At 34.4% G+C, this 24850-nt stretch overlaps 1 protein-coding gene across 1 annotated transcript; it reads left to right on the forward strand.

Annotated features, from left to right (window-relative positions):
• Window positions 1–1687: 1687 nt before the first annotated feature.
• On the forward strand, window positions 1688–24570 carry LOC150032628 (agamous-like MADS-box protein AGL62). Its single transcript, XM_090307388.1, is given in 3 exon segments — window positions 1688–1885; window positions 2419–2601; window positions 24445–24570. Coding segments are annotated over 3 exon segments (507 nt in total).
• The last annotated feature ends 280 nt before the right edge of the window (window positions 24571–24850 follow it).

Here is a 24850-nt window from a genome sequence, read left to right on the forward strand (position 1 = left end):
ACTGGCCTTTTCTTCGTCGATCCGAAGAACATCATTTCCCATCTTCCCACAATAACTATGGTTTCTATAGACTATGTGGTTTCTTTTGAACTTAAGGAAGAAGAAATTTAATTTAGCTTAATTAAGCTAAATTAAAATCTAGTGTTCTCAGTTTACAGAGTGTTCAACTAAAATTATTTTTCATACAGTTTGATGATTATATCAAAAGATATATGATCAATCATAAAACTGAATTTATTCTCTCATTATCATATAGCTTTGTATTTGTGTAATTATTGGATCATGGTTACTTTAATACAAATCTCAATTATTTTGTTTTATGTATCATGCATATAGTTTTGTTTAAGGAACAAAATTTGATTGTTAATTTCGATTCAGAAAAAGATCAAGTATAGAAGTACATAATCCTTCCATTCATTACATGATTTAAAAATAAGAAAAAACAAAACCAAATCTAAAGTTTAGTTTTCATTAAAACTTTTAATTTTATCAAACGAGATTCTAAACTTAGATGAGTTTTTACTAGTTTATCTACTAATTTTAACCAAAAAAAAAAAAAAAGGAATGTAAAAGTTTTCATACCGTTTTTGTTTTCAAAAATTCAATACAATAAACTTTTGCACAAATTTAAGTTGAATTAACTCACAAATTGACCATTAAATAACTTTACCTGAACTCATCATTTCTAACAAAGATTTAGCTTTAATTTCGTCTTCTCTCGAAATCTTATCAATTTTATATGATATGTATTTTTATTTAACAATATTTCGATAAAAAACTTATAGGGGATTAAAATTAAAACATTTTCAAAGTTAATATTATCAAACTTATCTAAGTTTGAGATTTAAGTCGATGAAAGTGAAAGTTTAGAGGCAAAATTGATCGTATCAAAGTGTGGAGTCAAATTGATTTTTTTCCCTAAAAATAATCAAAATTTGTTTAGCAAAGTTTCACTTTTCTAATAACTAGAATGAACCGATTTTTATTTAAGAATTATTATACTCAATAAAAATGTTTAGATAATGGTTGACATATTTGTAGCATTTTGGTTTTCTATTTTTCATGCATTAAGTAGAATGAGATTTCCTAACTCCCAAATTTCAATACTTAATGATCCATTGTACCTTATAACGTCTTAATCTTAATCATTATTAGTAACTCCTAGTTACTCAATTAATAAGCGATTTGTTAGACACAAACTTAAAATTCAACCTTTCAACTATTCCTAATTTAACTAACAAAATTATAGAAAACTTCATCAATTATATATGTATAAGAAAAATTCAATATATTTTTTTTCTTTGCAATTTTCTATTTCTCACGAATTTGTATGCACTATAACATTAAATTTGAAGTTTTTTTCTCTTTTTAAAAAATTTAAAAAAGCATTAATTGTCATTTATATTAAGCAAATTGAAATCATGTATGATATCCCAAAACTAACATTTTATTAACTCTAATGATCAATTTGTCAAAATTCTTTGACAAACAAATCATTTATTTTGTATGACACACCACCAACCCAAATTCTCTAGTACGTGTATCTATATATATATATATATATATATATATATTCACTCACAATACACTCATCATTCTAAACAAACAACATTTTTCTTTGTTACATTTTTTGCACCATTTTTCTCTCTTTCTCTTTTAACTTTCTCTTTAATAATTTGCAAAAATCATGAGTAAGAGCAGAGGTAGGCAAAAGATGGAGATGGTGAAGATGCCAAATGAGAGCAATCTTCAGGTCACCTTCTCGAAGCTAATTGAAGCTCACCGGAATGCTAATGTTCGAAAATTGAATACTCAAGTGCTAAACAAGCTAGAAGTTTAACAGAAGTAGGGTGAAGAGTTGAACAAACTGCAGAAGGTAAATCGGGTATTATAGCACCTTCATTTTGATCACTATTTTGAGTTTTATTTGTTTGTTTTAAAACTAAATCATTTGATCTTTGAAACCTCGTTTGATAACCATTTGATCTTTGAAAATTGTGTTCGTTTTTTCCTCATTTGGTTATTATGGTTTCATTATTTTAAAGAATCATTTGAATCTTTAATCAATTTAAAAAAGAAAAAGAAAATAAGTTTTTCAAAACATTAGTAAAAAATAGGTAACAAAAGAAAAAAAATCCAAGTATAGAAGTAAACTTTATATGTTTAATTTTAAAATCAAATAATTTTTTTTCTTTTTTCTTTATTACATATGGTAAATGGTCTAGGTAAAAAAAGGAGTAAACAAGAATAATTTTAAAAAAATCGAAATCGTTGTCAAACAAAACAACTCCAACTTCAAAATCTATTAAATGTTCTAACTTCTAATATTCCTATTAAATTACTATTGAATTTAGAATTATAAGTGAATAAATTATAAACAATAACATATTTAATATTTTATATATTATATATATATAGGTACAATGTTGGTGGGAGCTTCCTATAGAAGAAATGGAAATGCATCAATTAGAACAACTCAAAGCATCCTTAGATGAGTTAAAGAAGAATGCCACACAACAAGTTGATCGGATTTTGATTCAGACTTCTAATGGCAATCTACTGCCGCAGTTCTTCCAAACTCTGACTCCAACACCAACACCGGTAAACCCTAGTGTTTTGGAAAATCACCAACACCGGTAAACCCTAGTGTTTTGGAAAATCATGTCAGATTAAAAAAAAAGTTTACAAAATATGGTTTTGTTTTTATACTTTGATTAATAGTTCAAGTGTTTCTTCAAAAAATATGAGCATAATAGTATGAAATTTTAGGAGAAAATAAATATAAATTTAAAAAACATAAAAATAAAAATAAAATCACTACCAAATGAAATCTTAAGAATTAAATGAAATATAAGGTATAAAATTAAATCTTATACCTAATAACATGGTAAATAATAAATTCGAACATTAAATTATAGGTAAGTGATAATTATAGATTGAATTCTTTCTCTCTAAGTATTTTATCAAACTCAAAATCCTTACCGCAATACTATGATTTGTATTACATTTAAATTGTTTAAAATCTACCATTTTCTATTTCATTGATCTTTAAATTATAATCGTTGAGTATTAAGTGAATTATACAATTTTTTAAATCAAAAGTTGGAAAAAAAATAAGTATAAAACATGTGTACCACAAGTAATTTTTTTGGATTAATTTAATTAAAACCAAAACTCCTAAATTAAAATCAAATGATTTGGTTGTCAAAGAGATTTGACAACCAAATCATTTACTTTGTATAACTCACCACCAACACAAATTCCTCTATATATATTCATACTCACAACACATTCATCATTCTAAAATGAATATCTTTCTTCCTTACATTTTTCACACCATTTTTTCTCTCTTTCTCTTAACTTTCTCTTTATTAATTTGTCAAAAATCATGAGGAAGAGCAGAGGGAGGCAAAAGGTGGAGATGGTAAAGATGCCAAATGAGACAACCTTCAGGTCACCTTCTCAAAGCGTCGGTCCGGCCTCTTCAAGAAAGCTAGCGAGCTCTGCACATTTTGTGGTGCTCAGACCCAAGTCCAATTAATTAGGCCCAAAGGCCAGACCCATTAGTCAATCAAACCCAAGCCCAAGCCCACGAGACTATTTTTATTTAACAATACTTCGATAAAAAAAACTTATAAGTTTAGATAATTGTTGACACTAAAGTTTTTCTACTTAATTTTAAAAAGATGATAAATCAAGCTTTGTTTGAAAAAATAAACATAGAATGGCAAAAATAAGAACGAAAAAACAAAACAAAAACAAAAGAAGCTTGTATCTTGTATAGATAAAAACTAACCATATAAAAAGAACTATAATTTTTTAGAACAAGGTTAAAATATTTTTTTGTCACATATTTTTAATTTTTTTACTGAATGTGGTTATTTATTTATTTGCATAATTTCTTTGAGGGGTGACTTGAAGACAAAATTAGACTAATATTGTTCTTTTCAAAATATTTATAAAAATATTGTTGTTTGAAAACTATTTATAAAAATATTATAGTTTTTTTTTTTAAGTTGTAGAGTCTTCAAAATTCGACCTAGGTCGAATTTTGAAGATTCGACCTTCATTCTATATTTTTTATTTTCCATTAATTCGACCTAAATTTTTCTTTTTTCTTTTTAATTTTTCATTATATTATTATGTAGTATATTCCATTTCTTTTTTTCTTTTTAATTTTTCATTATATTATTATGTAGTATATTCCACTTTACATTTTTTTATTATTTTATTATTTTTTAAACCATCTTAACTTAACTCTAAAAATAAAAAAATAATAAATAATAATATCTCATAAAAATAATAATGTGTACATAAAAGTATCTCATTTATATAAAAATAATTACAAAAATAAATGTGTCCCACAAGTCGGACGTTGTCGATTTCGAGCTGGTTGTCGTCATTAAACAATCTAATTACACTTCAAAAATTGATTTTAGTGGAAAAATCCAACATTTTAATGGATTGATCCCAAGATTAATGAGCGCTTAAATCATTCTCTGATACCAATTGATGGAATAAACATGCATAAGGCGGAAGCAAACAGAATCATTAAACAATCTAATTACACTTAATTTCAGTTATAAGCATGCTTAAAAATAGGTTTTTCACATACAAGGGTTTCAGTTCATTACCTTTGAAGAATTCCACCTTAATCCTTATACTTTCCACGAATTTGACCTTCAAATTTATAGTAGACCACCAAAAGAATCTTCTCTACATTCTCAGCTTTGGATTTGAGCTGTGGAACTCTGAATTGAGAGGGAATTGGAAGTAATTTGTAGAGGGTTTGAGAACTCAATGAAATTTTGCAAAAATTTCCAAAATTTCAGAATTTCATCTACTTCAATTTTAAAAATTGAAGTATTTATTCAACATAAACATGCAAGCACTAAGTCTTTCAACAATTTGACACTTCAAATAGTGCTCATGTAATGGCCGAGGGATTTTGATAGTTATTTAGAAAAGCTATCTTGACATCCATTTTCTAGATTTATAATCATAAAAGGCAGCAATGGATTAAAGTATTCTAATAAACTTGATCATGACAACCAAAGAGAAGGCTTCTTTATAGTCTACCCCCTCTCTTTGAGTAAACCCTTTTACCACGAGTCCAGCTTTATAGGTCTGTACCATACCAGCTTGGTCTCGTTTTCTCTTGTAGATCCATTTGCAACCAATAGCTTTTACCCTCTCTTGTTGATCTACAAGTTCTCAGATAGAATTGAAGTACATTAACTCCATTTCGAAGTCCATGATTTTTATCCATTGGTCTCTATCCACATCTACCATTTCCTGTTTAAAAGTCAATGGATCATCTAAGCCATCATCAAGTATGATGACTTGAGTTCCTATTAAACCCATTTAACAGTCAGGCTAATAAACAACCCTCCCATTACGTCGAGGCATTCTCAACTCTTGAGAATGATGTGAAGTATTAGTTTCATCAACAACTTTTATTGAAGGACCAGCTTGATCAACAGCTTTTGTTGATTTATCTGTAGTTTCTCTTGATGTCTCACTCAATACTAGCTTACTACTATGTTGATGATTTTTAATGTGATCTTCCTCTAGGAATGGTGCATTTATTGATACAAACACTTTATCTTCCTCTAGGAATACTTTTAAATGGTGTCTCAATTCCTTTGGGTTCTGCACCAACACATGTGTTGGGCACCCCCAAATCTTGAAGTGATATAAACTATCTTTACGTCCTCTCCATAACTCGTAAGGTGTTTCTGAAACACTTTTTGAGGGAACTACGTTCAAAATATACACTTAGTCTCTACTGCATGACCCCAAAAATAACTAGGCAATTGAGCGTAACTCATCATTGAATGAATCATGTCCTACAAGGTTGTATTTCTCCTTTCCACTACACTATTTTATTGTGGTATACCAGGTGCTGCGAGTTAAGACTGAATTTTCATGTTCTATCAAATAGTCTTGGAATTTTAAGTCCATAAACTCACCACGTCAATTTGATCAAAGTGTTTTAATCTTTTTACCTAGGTGGTTCTCAACCTCAGCCATATATTCCTTAAACTTTTCAAGTGTTTCGAACTTATGATGCATTAGATAAATATAGTCATATCTAGAATAATCATCTATAAAGATGATGAAATATTCATATCCTCCTTTAGCTTTAACATTCATCGTAACGCAAAGGTCTGAATGTACTAGCTCTAAGGATTCTTTGGCTCTAAGAACTTTCGCTGTAAAAGATCTTTTGGTCATCTTACCCACAAGAAAAGATTCATATGGAGGTAATGAGTTATCTTCTAATTGATTTAGAAGTCCATTCTTAACGAATCTCCCAATCCTATTGAGATTAATGTGTCCTGATCTTAAGTAAATAAGATAGGCATTTGGAGAAATCTTTCGTTTTTTATTTTGAGTTTCAACTGTTCTAAACATCTCTATATTTAAAATGGCTTTTACTGTTTTAACACGTATAAGTTATTTTCTAAATTTGCATAACATATTTTAATACCTTTCGAAATAATGAACACTTCATTATTTTCAAAAGAGACTTTGTAATTTTGTTCAAGTAAACAAGAGATATATATTAAATTCCTTTTCATAGAAGGAATATAATAGACATTTTCAAGTAAAATGTGTTTATCTCAAATAAATAACTTCATATCTCCCACTACTTTAGCTTGAACAACTTCCCCAATCCCTACTTTAAAAGTTGCTTCGCTTTCTGTAAGTTGTCTCAAAGAACTAGTTACTAAGTGAAAGCACAAATATGATTAACGACACCTGAATCTATTTTCTAGGTCTTTTTATCATGTTCACTAAGCACATCTCAATGAAAAACAAATCATATTTACTTTGTCGTGCTTTATTTGTCTCTTCATCTCTGACATTCACGATTTCTTTAGCAGAGGTCATGCTCTTAATTTTCTTAGCTAATATATCAGATATATTTGTTAGAATAATGTTTCAGACATTTTTATTTGCCTTAATCCATCTATCATATGCATTCCAACCATTTTGGTCTGCAAATGACTTAGGAGATCGAGGACATTGCTCTGTTAAAACAAGTTCTAAATCATCGTTTGCTACTATATTTGATTTCCATGTTGAATAATTATTACCGTTAAACATATCGGAAATGAGTAATTTGGAGGAATTCAACATGCTAAAACTTTAACAAATTCTAATTAGTAAAATGTTTCTAAATCCAATCCTATTGTAATAAAAATAAATAATGTCCCTAAAATTCATCATTTGTTTGCACCAATACTATAGTGAGTTAGAATAAGTTCTACCGAAAGGCAATCAAATACTCTTTCACTAATGCAAGACATTCTTGACTAAATACTATCTCTATAATAACTCTTATTCTTATAGTTATTTAGCTACCGATTTCGGTCAAGAAATTACTAACACTTAGTAATTCTGTAAGTGTAACCCTCCATTTTCAGACTCCAGAGGTCGACCCCAATGATGCTTCTAAATTGGATAGTCAAGGTTGGGTATTGACTTAAGAAATCTTATCCATTCCTGGAGTTTTAGTTGTTCCAAATCCTATGTTATGACCCTCCAAGGGGATAGTCGTTTGTTAAACGATTAGTGTAGATTGCCTAAAGTCAACAAGTAGACGCAACATAGGAATCTCACAATCCAAATTAATGGAAGAGACCGTAGGACATGTTGACACATATCCTTCACACACTTACTATGAACTACTTCCCCTATTCACTTGCTATTTACTTATACAAACAATTTTTGAATGGGGGTCACTCCAGAGTGACACGAAGCCAAGCATGAATCTCACGGTGTGAACTCTTAGGGACATGAGAGCTAAAAACAATATATCTTATATGTCATACCCCCCACCAGATTACCCTCCTAAACTGGATGGAATAGTGACTACAGCAGTTACCAACCCTTTTGCTGGCACTTATTGCCTATTTTACTTGTTAACAAATACTCAAATCCTAAATATATACATATTAACTCAGAACTTAATACATTTACACTACAAGGTTCCGCAACATTGATTATACATGGATATTACCACCTAGTGAGCCCCATCAAGAATACTAGTCACTAGACAAACACATGTGTACTAGCTAATACAGGTCTTCAATTACGCTTCCCTCAACCTGTTTCTTTGAGTGGTAGAGCAGCAACAGAAAAGTCTTCTGGGAACTGACCGCTACCTAGAAAAGAAAACATTTGAAAACGTGAGCTAGAAGCCTAGTGAGTGACTTAATAAAACAAAAATCTCATACTTAAACCGAAAGCTTGAAAACATAATGCTGGAACTTAAAGTATACCAAGCAGATGTGTACTTAAAACCTTTTAAACCAATGCATCTGAAACCTGAATCTTAGTTGAGAATGAACATCCACTACTCTAATTCCCAACGTTGAGCCATGGCCAGATGAGACCTCTACTTCAACCTGTTCACATTAAACTATGGCTAGAAGAGATCCCTACATCGATCTTTTTAAATATACCGATGGCATCTCAAGAAACATCCCTAAGACATAAATGTTGATAACAACTTTTATACATCAATAATCATCATTACATCCTGGTTGAGAACGAGCATACACTGCTCTAGCTCCCACTGTCTATTACCGGCCAAAAGACTTATACCTCGGCCTCTCATTCAGACCTACCTACATACACACGGAGTTTGTTACGTACCGTCAGCACCTTAAGTACATCTATTCAGATACCTTCCCTACCAGTATCCCTACTCATTATGTTTAGAAATACCAACGCATGTACTTTGGCAACTTTAGGTATTTAAAACATAGTACGTCAAGCTTCATTCAATCTTAGCTTTAACCCTAACGCATGCTTCATATTTTGAGAAATAAGTTGGATTAAAACATATTAAACTAGCTTGTAAAACCACTAGCATGCATTAGACATGAAAAACATACTTGGAAAACTCATACACTAGTAAACATCAAGCGTTGATAAACATTCACAAGCATTAAAAATTTCAAACTATCCTTCTAGCCTAGAAGAATATATGACTGCCTTTATCCTTAGTTGAAAGAAAACTAATAGTTCTAAAAACTAATAGTTCTAACCCTCAACATCAACCTTAGTTGGGGAGAACTCCTTTGCTCAATCCCTCGATGTCGTATTACCTACGTGCATGTTGTTATAACTGAGTACCGTCGTACCTCATGTACCTGACTAGGATACCTTCTCATTGTCCTTCAGTATCCTCAGGTACTTTTGCTCAGATACCTTCTCAAACGTCCTTCAGTACGAGCTGCTAAGATACCTACTCATATGTCCTTCGGTATTAATTTGGTCGGATACCTTCTCAAAAGTCCTTCGATAACAAATTGGCCAGGTACCTTCTCAAGTGTCCTTCAGTACCAAATTGGTTAGATACATTTTCATATGTCCTTCGGTATCAATTTGGCCGAATACCTTCTCAAAAGTCCTTCGGTATCAAATTGGCCAGGTACCTTCTCAAGTGTCCTTCGGTACCTCGTTTTAAGTAAAACTAGTCATAAACATTTAATTGAAAGGATACCTTCTCATTGTCTTTCAGTATCCGTCACGTAACTAGTCACAACATTTAGTTGAACATTAAAGATTACTGCTCAAATCATCATACTAATTCATCCATCATACTAGTTTATCATAAAAATAAAGTTACTTAAACATACTGAAAGCATTTGGAAAAGATAACATATTTAAATCATATCAATTCCATATAAAACATGCTTTACATAGCATGAAAGACAGTTCCACAGTTACGTTGCTTGGCATTTCATCTATACACTTAGCATGAGAATAACTTTAAAGAAATCATAATTTCTAAATCATTAAAAACGTTAATTCATCACATAGTCACTCACAGCTTGTTGGCCTCTTAATGGGTTACATGCTTCTTCTAACTCTTCTTGGCCTGAAAGGACATATTTTCCGGTTAAACCACTGAGAATTCCTAGTAAAATACCTTAATTAATTCATTTATTAAAGGAATTTTAACAGACGACTCTACTGGTGAGATCCCCATGAGCCACACCAGTGAGATCACCTTGAGCGACACCAGTGAGATCACCTTGAGTGACACCAGCGAGATTACCTTGAGCGAGACCTCATTACTAGCAACACCAGTGATAGTCAGCCCCCCAGCGATACTAGCGATACTCAGCCATCAGCGACACCAGCGATACCCACTCACCAGCGACACCAGCGATACCTGCCCAATTTCTAGTGAGATTCCCCTCTAGAGCGAGATCCTCTTCACAAAGTTAGCGAGATCTCCTTCATTAGTGAGATCCTCTTCACAAATTCTCGCTGTAATCTCCACTGTGAGTTGTTTGCTTGTTCTTCCCAAGCAGCTGTCTGCTTATGCACAGGTTCTCTATTACAACTTTAAAAATTCATAACTCAAAATCCAGACTTCTTCCGAAGAAACTTCCATTTACACCATGTTTATAATTGAGTAACTTTCTTACTGTAAAGTTTCAGCCACAAATTCCTTATAGTTTGGCCTAGAGCTCCCAATCTTCACCTCGGGCCCTGATTAACCCAAGATTCTATCCCTCCTGTAATTTCATCACTTTCCATTCTTCTTCTCCTGCTATCTTTCTCCAATAAGACAACTTTGAAAATTAGATTCTCCCAGCTTTCAAATGGCACCGATTTCACTAAATTTGTTAATGTAGATTGCCAAAACCAAACTTTCGAAGTTCCTTTTCCCTTTTAATCTTCCTACCGCCTCCCAAATTCAAGGATAATTCGCCACGTCAACTCATATCTAATGACTCAGCCCAAGCCAATAAGTGAGTTTCTTTATTTAATATGTTTTTCTTTTCCTTTCTCTTCAATCTCTATAATTTGCATGGATTTTCACTTTTATGATATTTAATATATCATTCCTTTGGCGAAACATACTTGTTTAGGAACTTAGATTTCGGGGTTTACACTTAGCTTACACGAGCTTATTTCTTCATGCTTCCACTCTCTATCCTTCCTAAGTCATGGCTTCATTCAACTCATTAAGAGATGTCTCATTACTTTCTCTTACTTAAAATAATTAGGGTTCAAGCTTTACAGTATATGTTATTAGTATCCACTGAAGTGTTCTAAATGTTTGGGTATATACTTTTACATAGGCATAATTTGGCTAATAAAAACCCTAAGTCTATGTGGTTTATCCAAGTATAACATTTATATTTGGATTTAACCTACTATGTCTATGTGATGAAACCATTTCATTACCTTACACCGCTCACGCATGCTCATAAAACCGGTTAACAATGTTCGGTATTTCTGTTATATTCCCTAGGTAGAAGTTGTTCCATAGATCATCAATTTAAGTACCTATAGCCTTAGATAGAATTATAGCTCGATCGAGTTTGTAACTGTGTTTTATAAGATAACAACCTATTTTAACTATTAAAACAAGTTGTCATTAAATCTAAGTGAGCATGCATTTGATCTTTGTTATAGATTTTAAATGTCTAACTCATTTTATGACTATTATAAAAATATAGACATAGTTAACCAGAGTTGATCGACCTCCTCTTGGATCAGAGTTGATCGACCATCTCCATCCATCAATCTTTACTGACGTTGCTTCTCCATCATCCTGTGGAAATAGTAATTCACTTGAGGCAAGTGGATTAATTGAGGCATTTTCATTTAAAACATTTTTTTTTTTTTGACAATTTCTTCAAATTCGACTGATAGTAACCCTTCGCCTATATCGATTTTGGCTAATGAAGTTCATAAGAAAGATCTACCTAAAATGATAGAGTTCCAAAGAGAATAAGTGTTTTGGTTATAATTAAGAACATAGAAATTTGTTGAGAAGATCAAGCCATCAACATTTACTAAAACATCGTGTACTACTTCTAATGGCTTTCTAATGCTACAGTCTGCCAATTGGGTCACAATATTTGTACTTTTAAGATCTAGCAATCTAAGTTCATAAAACAAAGATGCATGCATAATTCTCACAGCTACTTTTAGGTCTATCAGAGCACTTTGCAGCTTCTTCTTACCTACAGTGCAAGGTAAGCAAAACATACCTAGATCGTCTTGTTTTCAAGGTAGGTTAATTGACATTACTATTGCTTGAGTTATAATCATTTCTTCATTTTTCTTGTCCCACTACTTTGAGCTCGTTTCAGGAGAGTTAGCAGTCTGTTTTCCAAGGTTCTTAGTTTGTTTATCTTTTTATTCTTTCTTCTAAGGGTCTAAGAGTCCACTTGGAAAAAGAGCAATAGAAGTACATGCTTTAAGATCGGGTTTTTCTAAAGAAACAGAATTTATCTTCCTAGAGTTCCTAGATGCTCAGCATCTATTGTCGTATTTACCAAAACCAACAAAGTTGATTGAATTGATCTTCAGAGAATTCAATTGACAGATTCAGATTTTCATGAATTCAATTATCGGGGATTCTAAGGATTTAGAATTAATAGATTCAGAGGATTCAAATTTAGAAGATTCAGGACATTCGAGTGATTCAAAAGATTCATTGTTCACAAAACCAGAAGATTCAAGTTTAGAAGATTTAGGAGAAGTAGAGACACTAACTGTAGTAGGAGCACTTACATTCTTAAATGAGTGTCAGGTTGTTTAGGGAGCTTACCATATTTGATATCAAGTTTACTTACCATGGTGGCCAGCTTAGAAATTTGATTGGCTAGATGTAGCATACCTTGCCTTGTCTTTTTTTAGAAAAGAGCATTTACTTCGTAAATTTTTTTACTCTTGTTGGAAGGTACTTATATCTTTTTGAAATGTTAGCATAGTGTTTTCCAATGAATTCACCATATTTTCTAGGGGTGCACTAGAATTAGATGAACTCCCTTGTTGGTCACCTTTTCTTCCACATTTAAGATAAAGATGACCTCATGACCCTTCATTGCAAGTGTTGCTATAAGGATCTCGTCTTTACCCTCCAAGGTAATTGACTTATTCCACGTGAACTTGAGTTTTCAACTGTGCTTGAGCCATTTGTTGCACACGAGTAGTAAGATAAGTAATTTGAGAACGTAACTCTTTTACCTATTGTGTTACAAAAGAGTTAGGTTCGGTGGGCATCGAGCTAAATTGTTGGGAATTATCTGCCATGGTAGAAATGATTTGGCTCACCTTTGAGGGTGTTTCATCGGCTAATGCACCTCCGAGTGTCGCATCGACGTTGCTTATGTCATCAGGAAGTAAACTTGAATAAAGTCGAGGTAAAAAATTTGGTGATGTGGGAAGCTCGTATAAAGTTAATTGTAGCGTTCTCAATACTCAAAGAAGGTTTCTCCAAAAAATTGTTTGATCCCATAAATTTCCTTCCTAATCTATAGGGCTCTAGAACCCGGGAAGAATTTCTCCATAAACTTCTGTTAAAGACCATTCCAAGTTGTTATTGAACTGACGGGCAAGTAGTAAGACCAATCTTTAGTCACATCCTTTAAAGAAAAGGGAAAGGTTCTAAGATTTAGTTGTTTTTGGGTAACTCCTTGAGGATGCATCCCATCGCATACTAGGTGGAAATCCTTAATATGCTTGGTTGTGTAATTAGAAAATGTGTAACGCCCGGATCCTTACAAATTATGATCCGACCGCTATGACATGCATACTTAGACTTTTCTATCATGAGATGAGTTTTAGTTAAAATTTCAAAGAACATATCTAAATTTTATTAATTAGATAGAAAAACTATATAAAAAGTTTATTTATCAAAACACCAAGATCCATAAAATACTAGCGTGTGGTACAAAATGCATGTGCCTATAATAGTGAGTTTGATGGTTGGCCAATTGAGCGACGTCCAATTCTGCCATCTACGTTGTGTCCTTACCTACAAGGTCTGTAAAAATATAGGATGAGTATATAATATACCCAGTAAGTAGTTCTCACGTAGGGTAGTGACCAAATGCACAATCACAAGCAACATGTCATGAAAACATATGATTCGGACCGAAGACATATAATAACATGTGGTGGTCGGTTATGCTTCCAACATAAATCTCTCTGCCCTGATAGGAAGATGAGAACCTAAGCGAAAACTAACCCATCTGATGATTAGCGGGTCATGCAGTCAGTAGGGTCAGAGTTGCATCCAACATCAACCATTAGCATAAATGTAATATTGAACTAGAGGGGTGCAACCATACATACCCTGCTAGTCCCTAGCATAAACATAACGTAAGATTAGGCCTGGAGGGGTGCCACCATACATGCCCTGCCATCCCTGGAAGCATAAATTTCTCCGCCCTGATAGGAAGATGAGGACTTAAGCGGAAACTAACCCATCTGATGATTAGCGGGTCATGCAGTCATTAGGGCCAGAGTCGCATCTAACATCAACCATTAACATAAATGTAAGATTAGACTGGAAGCATAACTTACACCTAATTAAAACTTGATTTTAACGTAATCGTGAACAAACATAATGCATGGGTCCCTTGTAGAGAAACGTGTTCTAAACGTGTAATGCAGTATAACAATTAACATAATCATGCAACATAATAAAGGTACATTACCATAGAACATTTAAAGAGAGGGTGAGATAAACTACTTACCTTGACTATGATCTAATTATTCCTTATTATTCTTTATGATTTGATCAGTAGAGCTTTCCCCTTTTAAACTAGAAGGAAATTTGGGCAGCACCATACCCGAGCTTTTCTCTTTTAGCCTCACAGAACTTCCTCACTCACACTTACTCTTTCACACGATTCTTTGTTACTGAGATTTGTTTGAGAATGGGTTAAATCTTCGGCAAAGGGTCCTATTTATAGTAGTTTTTAGCTCTTCTCAGTGTGACAAATCATCCTACAAGTGGCTTCTTTAAAATTACTTAGGGTATAAGGATTCCTCTCAATAAGACACCTAATCTTGGCTAACGTTTGCCCTTACGTCATCATTCTTTGTTTGTATTCAATTTTAAGATTTTTCTATGTATAATCTTTAAGATCGTGGCTAAATTCAACGCATAATCCACGGTTCTGTCCAAATCTCGCTCTCTTTGTTCTCAGAATCTCGCTCTCTCCAGCTTTCTTGATGGTTTAGGTCTCGCGGCTCTTGCTCTTGCTCTTGTTGTCGCTGGTTCCGCTCTCGCTCCCGCTCTTGCTCTTGCTCTTGCTCCCGTTCCAGCTCCTGCTTCCGCTTTTTCCTACTGTCTCGCTAAGAATCTTGCTCTCTTTACTCTCGCTCTCTCCAATATCACTAGTTTTCACGCGTGGTTGCTTCACTGCTTATGGATTCCACTTCCTCTTTTTAACTCTTTCAAATTTTAAGAGTATATGGTCAATTAATTCACCTCCAATTCTTCCAATGAATAGTGTCCAAACAAAAGTTATCTAATGCCCGTTATCTCCTAAATTAACTAGCGTCCAACTTCCAATTAATCCTCCCTGATTCTGCTCTCTTATTCATTATTTTTTGATAATGAATAAATTTCCAATTAATCCAATAAATTTCCAATTTCCAATTATTCATTTTTTTTCTCCTAAATTTCCACCTCTTTAAATAAAATTTCGTCCGGCTTATTATTTGACATATAATTTCTTGTATGCGTTCAAATCTAAGTCGTTACATTCTTCCCCCCTTAAGAACTTTCGTCCTCGAAAGTTTCTTGGTTCTTAAAAAGATAAGGGTATTTGTCTTTCATCTCTTCTTCTCGTTCCCATGTAGCTTCTTTCACTTGCTGATTTTTTCCAGAGAACCTTCACTAAACTTATTTCCCGATTACGAAGCGACTTCTTCTCTCTTCCTAGGATGCAACCTGGAGTCTCCTCCTATTCCAAGTTTTCACTTATTTGTAGAGGTTCATAATTTACTACGTGTGATGGGTCAAACACGTATTTTCGAAGCATCGATACATGGAAGACATTATGTATTGTAGAAAGTGTGGGTGGTAATGCCAATCGGTAAGCTACTTGGCCAATACGTTCTAATATTTCTAAGGGTCCAATGAAGCGAGGGCTAAACTTGCCTTTTCGTTTGAAACGCATAATGCCCTTCATTGATGCTACCTTTAGAAATACGTGATCTCCTACTTTGAATTCCAACTCTTTTCGACGGTTATCAGCATAATTCTTCTGTCTGCTTTGAGCTGTTCACATTCTTTCCCCAATTAGCTTAATTGACTCTGATGTTTGCTGCATCAATTCAGGTCTTAGTAGTGTTCGCTCCCCGATTTCATCCCAGTGTATAGGGGATCTGCATTTCTTTCCGTATAAGGCTTTGAAGGGAGCCATACCAATTGTCGCCTGATAACTATTATTATAAGCAAATTCCATAAGGTGTATTTGCGAATCCCATGCTCCAGTAAAATCGAAAGCACATGCCATCAACATGTCCTCTAGGATTTGATTAACTCGTTCTGTTTGGCCATCAATTTGTGGGTGGAAGGCTGTGCTGAAATTTAGCTGTGTGTCCATTGCTTTCTATAAACTTTTCCAAATCTTGGAGACAAAACGAGGGTCTCGATCTGAAACAATTGATATTGGGATTCCATGTAACCGGATGACTTCTTTTAAGTACATTTGAGTTAGTGCTTCCGTAGTGTGAGTGGTTTTGCATGGTAGGAAGTGGGCCGATTTGGTAAGTCGATCTACAATCACCCAAATCATGTTGTGGCCTTTAATAGTTCTCGGGAGTTCTGAGATGAAGTCCATAGAAATATGTTCCCATTTCCATTCTGGAACATTTAAAGGCTGAAGGAGTCCTTGTGGTCATTGTCGTAGAGCTTTCACCTGTTGACAAACTAAACATTTACTTACATAGTCGGCTATTCATATTACACCACCAGTAATGTGCTTTCAAGTCTCGATACATCTTGGTACTCCCAGGATGTATTGAAAAGTGTGATTCATGAGCTTCCTTCAGTAGTTCTTTCTTGATTTCTTCATCATCTAGTACATATAGACGCCCACGGTAGAGGAGTGCAAAGTCTGGGGCTATAGAGAATTGATTGGTTTCTCCATTCTCTGACTGTAGTTGTTTGTTTAGGTATTTATCTATTTGTTATGCATCAATTATCCTTTCCCTTAATGCAGGTCTTGCAATTAACTGTGTTATTCGAGTTGTGAAGGTGTTTGATATTAGTGAGATCTCAGTTTTTCCAGGTCATCCATTATGTGTTTGGAGATGGTACTTAGAGCTATTGTATGAGCTGATTTCTGCTTAAGAGCATCAGCAACAATATTAGCTCTTCCTGGATGATAGAGGATCTCACAGTCATAGTCTTTGACTAATTCTAACCATCTTCCTTGCCTCATATTTAACTCTTTCTGAGTAAAGAAGTACTTAAGGCTTTTATGATCTGTATAAATTTGGATTTTTTTCCCATATAAGTAATGTCTCCATATCTTTAAACCAAGGACTACGGCAGCTAACTCCAAGTCATGAACGGGATAATTTTGTTCATAAGGTTTTAGTTGTCTTGAAGCATATGCTATTACCTTTCCGTGTTGCATCAATACATAACCAAGCCCCTTCTTCGATGCGTCACTGTACACAGTTAAACCCCCTGATCTGTCAAGTATGGTGAGAATAGGGGTTGTGGTCAACTTTTCTTTTAGTTCCTAGAAGCTTTGCTCACATGCTTAGTTCCAAACAAAAGGATTATTCTTCTTAGTAAGGTTAGTTAAAGGTAATGCTATACTTGAGAAGTTGTTCACAAATCATCTATAATATCTTGCTAATCCAAGGAAGCTGCGTACTTCGCTGACTGTTGTTGGGCAGGCCACTTGCTAACTGTTTCAGTCTTAGCAGAATCCACTGAGATTCCTTCTTGCTTTATAATATGCCCTAAGTAGGCAACTTGTCGCGTCCAAAACTCACACTTGGAGAATTTAACATACAACTTTTCATTTCTTAATATGGAAAGGACGTCCCTAAGATGTTTTTCATGTTCTGCCTCAGACTTGGAATAGACCAAAATATCATCTATAAATACAATCACAAAGTTATCAAGATGGTCCTTAAAAATTCTCTTTATCAAGTCCATGAAGGCTGCGGGGGCATTTGTTAATCCAAAGGGCATCACAACGAATTCATAATGCCCATATCTTGTTCGGAAAGCAGTCTTGGGTATATCCGATTCCTTGATTCGTAGTTGATGATATCCAGATCGCAAGTCTATTTTGGAGAATACTGAGGCTCCTTGTAATTCGTCAAATAGGTCATCAATGCGTGGGAGTGGATACTTGTTCTTTATTGTCAACTTATTCAACTCCCGATAATCTATACATAACGCATTGATCCATCCTTTTTCTTAACAAATAAAATAGGTGCTCCCCATGGAGACACGCTAGGGCGTATAAATCCCTTATCTAGTAATTCTTGTAACTGTATTTTGAGTTCTTTTAATTCTGCAGGTGCCATTTTATATGCTGCTTTAGATATTGGTTCAGCTTTGGGAATTAGATCTATACAAAATTTTATTTCTCGATTCGGTGGTAAACCTGGTAACTCTTCTGGGAATACATCTTTAAATTCCCTTATTACAAGAATGACCTTAATTTCATCCTTTTGGTTTCGTAAATCTACTACGCTTGCTAAATATGACCAAGCCTCATGGTTGAGCAAATGTTTAGTTTTTAAGGCTGAAATTATTCTTGGGGCTAATGGTGCGTTAGAACTCTTAAACTTAAACTTGGTTCCTGTTGGAAAGGTGAATATAACCTCTTTATTATGGCAATCTATGCTTGCATAGTTTGCTGCTAACCAGTCCATACCTAGTATTATGTCGAAATCACTTATGTCTAGGATGATAAGGGTCACCCCTAGTTTATGTCCTGATACTGACAATTCACAGTTTTCTACTACTAAGTGGGCCAACATAGATACTCCGGCAGGCGTAGCTACGGATAGAATGTAGCCTAAGGGCTTTGATGTTAATTGAGCATGTTGTGCAAATATTGTAGAGATGAATGAATGACTAGAGCCCGAATCAAATAAAGTGAAGGCATAATACCCGAGGATGGTAAGTACCTGTAACAACTGCATCTTGATCCTCTGCCTTTTGACATGTAACAGCAAACACCAATCCTTTCTGTTGTTGGGTAACCTTGTTACTAGTAGGCTGGGTGGTCTGGGTCGTTGAGCTTTGAGTAAGACTTTGTATAGTGACCTGTCTGGCCATAGTTGAAACACACCCCTAAGTTTTGAAGACATTGCCCCTAATGGTGTTTTCCACAATTTCTGCACTTAGGATATGTAAATGTTTGACTTTTCTGTGGTAACTGTACGTCCTTTGTGCTTTGGGAAATTTTTGCTTGCCGTTGTGAGCGTTGGAAGCCCTGTTGGGGGAATTTCCTCTTTTCATTTGGCATGCATCCTCGTTCAGAAGTTAAGGTTTTGGCAGCAAGATCTACCTCCATGAGTAAGGCCGACTCGAGGGTAAGGGCATACTTTTTGTGTCGGAAAGTAGTAACAATGCCTCGAATGCCTTCTCTTAATCCCCAAATAAACCTTTCCACCTTATTCTCTTCTATGTCTACTAGTCGAGGGACAGAGTGAGACAAGCGATCAAATTTTCGTTCATACTCTGCCACCGACATGTTCTCTTGACGAAGATTAAGAAATTTCACTTCCTTTTGACATCTCACTGTCAAAGGGAAATACTTGTTGTAAAAAGCCTGATTGAATTGTTGCTATGAGACTACACCTTTGATTGTTCTTTGTGTGGAGTCCCACCAGAACTTTGCATCGCCTCTTAACATGAAGGTGGCACAAATTACTTTCTATTCTTCTGGGATGTTCATATGGCGGAAAATAGTTTCTATTTTTGTTATCCAATTCTCTGATATAATTGGATCCACAGATGATCCATCAAATGTTGAAGGGTTGAACTTCCTGAATTCTCGAATGATCTTCGAGTCATTTGTATCGTTGGTTGTTGGTGTGGTGGACAAGGTTGTGTTTCCATTACTCATATTTTGTATTAGTAGTTGTACCGCCTCTGGTGTAAGTAACACATAACGCGTCTGTCCATGTCCTTGATTTTGATCCTTTGTGGATTCACTTCGAGGTCTGCCTCGTCGTGTTGGAGCCCTTTGTGGTGGCATTTGGTACACACATTTTATTTTCATAATAAGGAAGCAATCTAATTTTTTTTTTAACTCAACCTTATGTTTACTAAATTACTCGTTTGAAAATTCCACTTACCAACGTATTTGGCATGGCTATGGGCATCACTTAACAGGCCGAACCATCAAACACCATGACTCTTCTAATGCAATAGAGCCTATTTGGCCCAAACGCTCTGATACCAAACTATAACGCCCGGATCCTTACAAATTATGATCCGTCCGCTATGACATGCATACTTAGACTTTTCTATCATGAGATGAGTTTTGGTTAAAATTTCAAAGAACATATCTAAATTTTATTAATTAGATAGAAAAACTATATAAAAAGTTTATTTTACAAAACACCGGGATCCATAAAACATTAGCATGGTGGTACAAAATACATGTGCCTATAATAGTGAGTTTGATCGTTGGCCATTTGAGCGACGTCCAATTCTGCCATCTACGTTGTGTCCTTACCTACAAGGTCTGTAAAAATATAGGATGAGTATATAATATACCCAGTAAGTAGTTCTCACGTAGGGTAGTAACAAATGCACAATCACAAGCAACATGTCATGAAAACATATGATTGGGACCGAAGACGTATAATAACATGTGATGGTCGGTTATGCTTCCAACATAAATCTCTCTGCCCTGATAGGTAGATGAGAACCTAAGCGAAAACTAACCCATCTGATGATTAGCGGGTCATGCAGTCAGTAGGGCCAGAGTCGCATCCAACATCAACCATTAGTATAAACGTAATATTTGACTAGAGGGGTGCAACCATACAAACCTTGCTAGTCCCTAGCATAAACATAACGTAAGATTAGGCCTGGAGGGGTGCAACCATACATGCCCTGCCAGCCCTGGAAGCATAAATTTCTCCGCCCTGATAGAAAGATGAGGACTTAAGCGGAAACTAACCCATCTGATGATTAGCGGGTCATGCAGTCAGTAGGGCCAGAGTCGCATCCAACATCAACCATTAGCATAAACGTAAGATTAGACTGAAAGCATAACTTACACCTAATTAAAACTTGATTTTAACGTAATCGTGAACAAACATAATGCATGGGGTCCCTTGTAGAGAAACGTGTTCTAAACGTGTAATGCAGTATAACAATTAACATAATCATGCAACATAATAAAGGTACATTACCATAGAAAATTTAAAGAGAGGATGAGATAAACTACTTACCTTGTCTGTGATCTAATTATTCCTTATTATTCTTTATGATTTGATCAGTAGAGCTTTCCCTTTTTAAACTAGAAGGAAATTTGGGCAGCACCTTACCCGAGCTTTTCTCTTTTAGCCTCACAGAACTTCCTCACTCACACTTACTCTTTCACACGATTCTTTGTTACTGAGATTTGTTTGAGAATGGGTTAAATCTTCGACAAAGGGTCCTATTTATAGTAGTTTTCAGCTCTTCTGAGTGTGACAAATAATCCTACAAGTGGCTTCTTTAAAATTACTTAGGGTTTAAGGATTCCTCTCAATAAGACACCTAATCTTGGTTAATGTTTGCCCTTACGTCATCATTCTTTGTTTGTATTCAATTTTAGGATTTTTCTTTGTATAATCTATAAGATCGTGGCCAAATTCAACGCATAATCCACGATTCTATCCAAATCTCGCTCTCTTTGTTATCAGAATCTCGCTCTCTCCAGCTTTCTTGCTGGTTTGGCTCTCACGACTCCCGCTCTCGCTCTCGCTGTCCTGGTCGCGCTCTCGCTCTCGCTCCCGCTTCCGCTCTTGCTCTCGCTCTTGCTTTCGCTTTTGCTCCCGCTCCTGCTCCTGCTCCCGTTTTTTCCTACTGTCTCACTAAGAATCTTGCTCTCTTTACTCTCGCTCTCTCCAATGTTCTCTCCAATCTCGCTAGTTTTCACGCGTGGTTTCCTTCACTGATTGTGGATTCCACTTCCTCTTTTTAACTCTTTAAAATTTTAAGAGTATATGAGCAATTAATTCACCTCCGATTCTTCCAATGAGTAGTGTCCAAACAAAAGTTATCTACTGCCTGTTATCTCCTAAATTAGCTAGCGTCCAACTTCCAATTAATCCTCCCTGATTCTGCTCTCTTATTCATTATTTTTTGTTAATGAATAAATTTCCAATTAATCCAATAAATTTCCAATTTCCAATTATTCATTTTTTTCCTCCTAAATTTCCACCCCTTTAAATAAAATTTCGTCCGGTTTATTATTTGACATTTAATTTTCTATATGTGTTAAAATCTGGGTCGTTACAAAATGACTCAATTAATAAGAATTAATAGCGGCCTAATTAATTGTTCATTTTCATTAGAAAGAGCAGTTCTTGACTAAGATTGGATTAGTAGTTCAGAAAGCCTAAGTTACTAGCCCAATTGTACTTGAATTACTAATCATGCATAACTATGAACAAGATTAATTTTCCAATAATCCAAATTCACACATTTTCAATTTTTAGTTGTGGTTGCCCTAAGAAATTAAGCATATAGACATGCTATTATTTCTAGCAATCATTGAATAAAAGAAAGTTAGCTAAAAAATCTTAAATCCAATGTATAGAAATTATTTCACATTCAGGAATTAATTTCAGTAAGAATTTATTATAGAAATTATAGCAACTACGTGAAAGATTATAGAAAATTCAACCTCATACCAAGAAAATTAAGAATGTAACCTAAACTAAACTAGATCACTCACCTTAATGAAGAATCTCCTTCAAAATTTGTTCAAGGAAGAGCATGGATGCATAAAAAATAAGGTAAGAAACAAAGAAAAAGTGCAGAAAGATAAAAAATTTGAGAGAAAATCAAGTGAAGTTCTAATCTTTCCGTGAAAATGGCTAAATTTTCATTTTATATTTATGGTGTAACATTGCAATGGCAAGGAGAGCGTTGCAACTCTCTTGTCGATTCAAGACCTCAAGCGTTAGAGTGGGGTTGAGGTAGCGTTCCAACTCTGGACAAATTTGGAGGGAGCACGTGTTTCTTCTTTTTTCTCATCAAAACTAATAGTGTCGCGACACGAAGGGTAGCATCATGACACTTCCCTATTTATGCATCTACTGCCTTTTAATGTTACACAACAACATTGGAGTGGGGTTGTGACACTGTTGGGATGACATTTTCATAATTTCTTGTGTCTTCTTCATATTAGTTGACTCCAAGATGCATTTTGACTCCATTTTAACTAAAATTTTTCCTAATGACTCTTTCGCCCTTCCGAGACGAATTTACCTATGAAATGAACATTTTATGCATAAGAATTGTATAAAATGGATAGTGTTAATGATAGAAAACTAGTATTTTTAAGAGTTATCACTACCTTAACCCAAAAACCAATAAACTAAGATCCAAGGCTATCAACTCTAACTTAAACATTAAACGTGTATGTGGAGACATACAAGTGGATCTATGTTTAAGTGATAAACTAACGATCTGTAATAGATAGATAAGGTTGGGTACCTTATCCTAGTGACACTACGAATATGGCCAGCTTAGTAGTTGTTACAATTGTTGTAAAGTGCTACAAGTGATCTAATCCTGATCATTCATGTGGAGATATATGAGCATATGTATTCTATACAAAGAGTTTATATAAGACCAGACCACGAAATGAATAATCTCTCTATATAACACCATTACTTGAAGAGACCTATATTTCACAAGAATGACATAGGTGACTTAACCTGATCCTGAGTGAGTTGTGAACTTCTGCATATGAAGGCTGTCCTTTGATCTGCATGAGTGAGAGTGACAACTAGCCGATTCTCAACCCTTAAGAATAACGGGTAAGAACTATTGGTGGTATCCATTGACGTTACTGTGATTGTGTGTTCGTAAATTTAAGAGAGAGTCCCATTTGTTCATGACGGGAGAGGATTCGTGAAGATTTTTTTGTCTCCAAGGGTAAGATCCATGAATCCCTATCTTCCTCTCTATTTTTCTTTGAAAGCATGCTGTACAAATTAGCAATTGTTGTTTATCTTGTAAAATTCTTGTTGCTCTGGATTTTTTGTTCGTTTCTAAAATTGAAATTAAAATCATATGGCATTCACACGCTTCCACTTGGGATTCAATCCCTTCACAAATCTCTAATATTTTTTTTTTAAAAAAATCAAGATCGTTATCAAATAAAACAACTCCAACCACAAATTTTATGCAATGTTCTAACATCTTATATTCCTATTAAATTACAACTAAATTTAAAAGTAAGAGTGAATAGATTATAGACAACAATATATTTTATATTACATATATATATACATATAGGAACAATGTTAGTGGGAGGTTCCCATAAAAGAAATGAAAATGCATCCACTAGACAATGTAAAGCATTATTGGATGAGCTAAATGAGAATGTCACACAACAAACTGATGGGATTTTGATTCAAACTTCTAATGGCAATTCACCATCATAGTTCTTCCTGACTCCAACTCCGGCAAACCCTAACCAGCAAGCCGACCTTTTCTTCGTCGATCCGAAGAACATCATCTCCCATATTCCTTACAACTATAGTTCTTATGGATCAAGAGGTTTCTTTTGAACTTAAGGAGGAAGAAATTCAATTTAGCTTAATTAAGATAAATAAATATCTACGTGTTTCAATTTACAAAGATTTCAATTAAAATTTTTCACACAGTTGTGATGATTATATCAAAAGTTATATGATCAATCATAAAACTGAACTTCTTCCCTCATTATAATATAACTTTATGTTTGTGTAATTATTGGATTATGGTTAGTTTACTAGCAATCTTAATTATTAGTTTTATGTATCATGCATATAGTTTTATATATTGAATAAAATTTGACTGCTAATTTCG

Source organism: Benincasa hispida, chromosome 11, assembly GCF_027475165.1.
Source record: "Benincasa hispida cultivar pf3 chromosome 11, pf3_genome.v1.1, whole genome shotgun sequence".
In the NCBI taxonomy this organism is placed as follows: domain Eukaryota; kingdom Viridiplantae; phylum Streptophyta; class Magnoliopsida; order Cucurbitales; family Cucurbitaceae; genus Benincasa; species Benincasa hispida.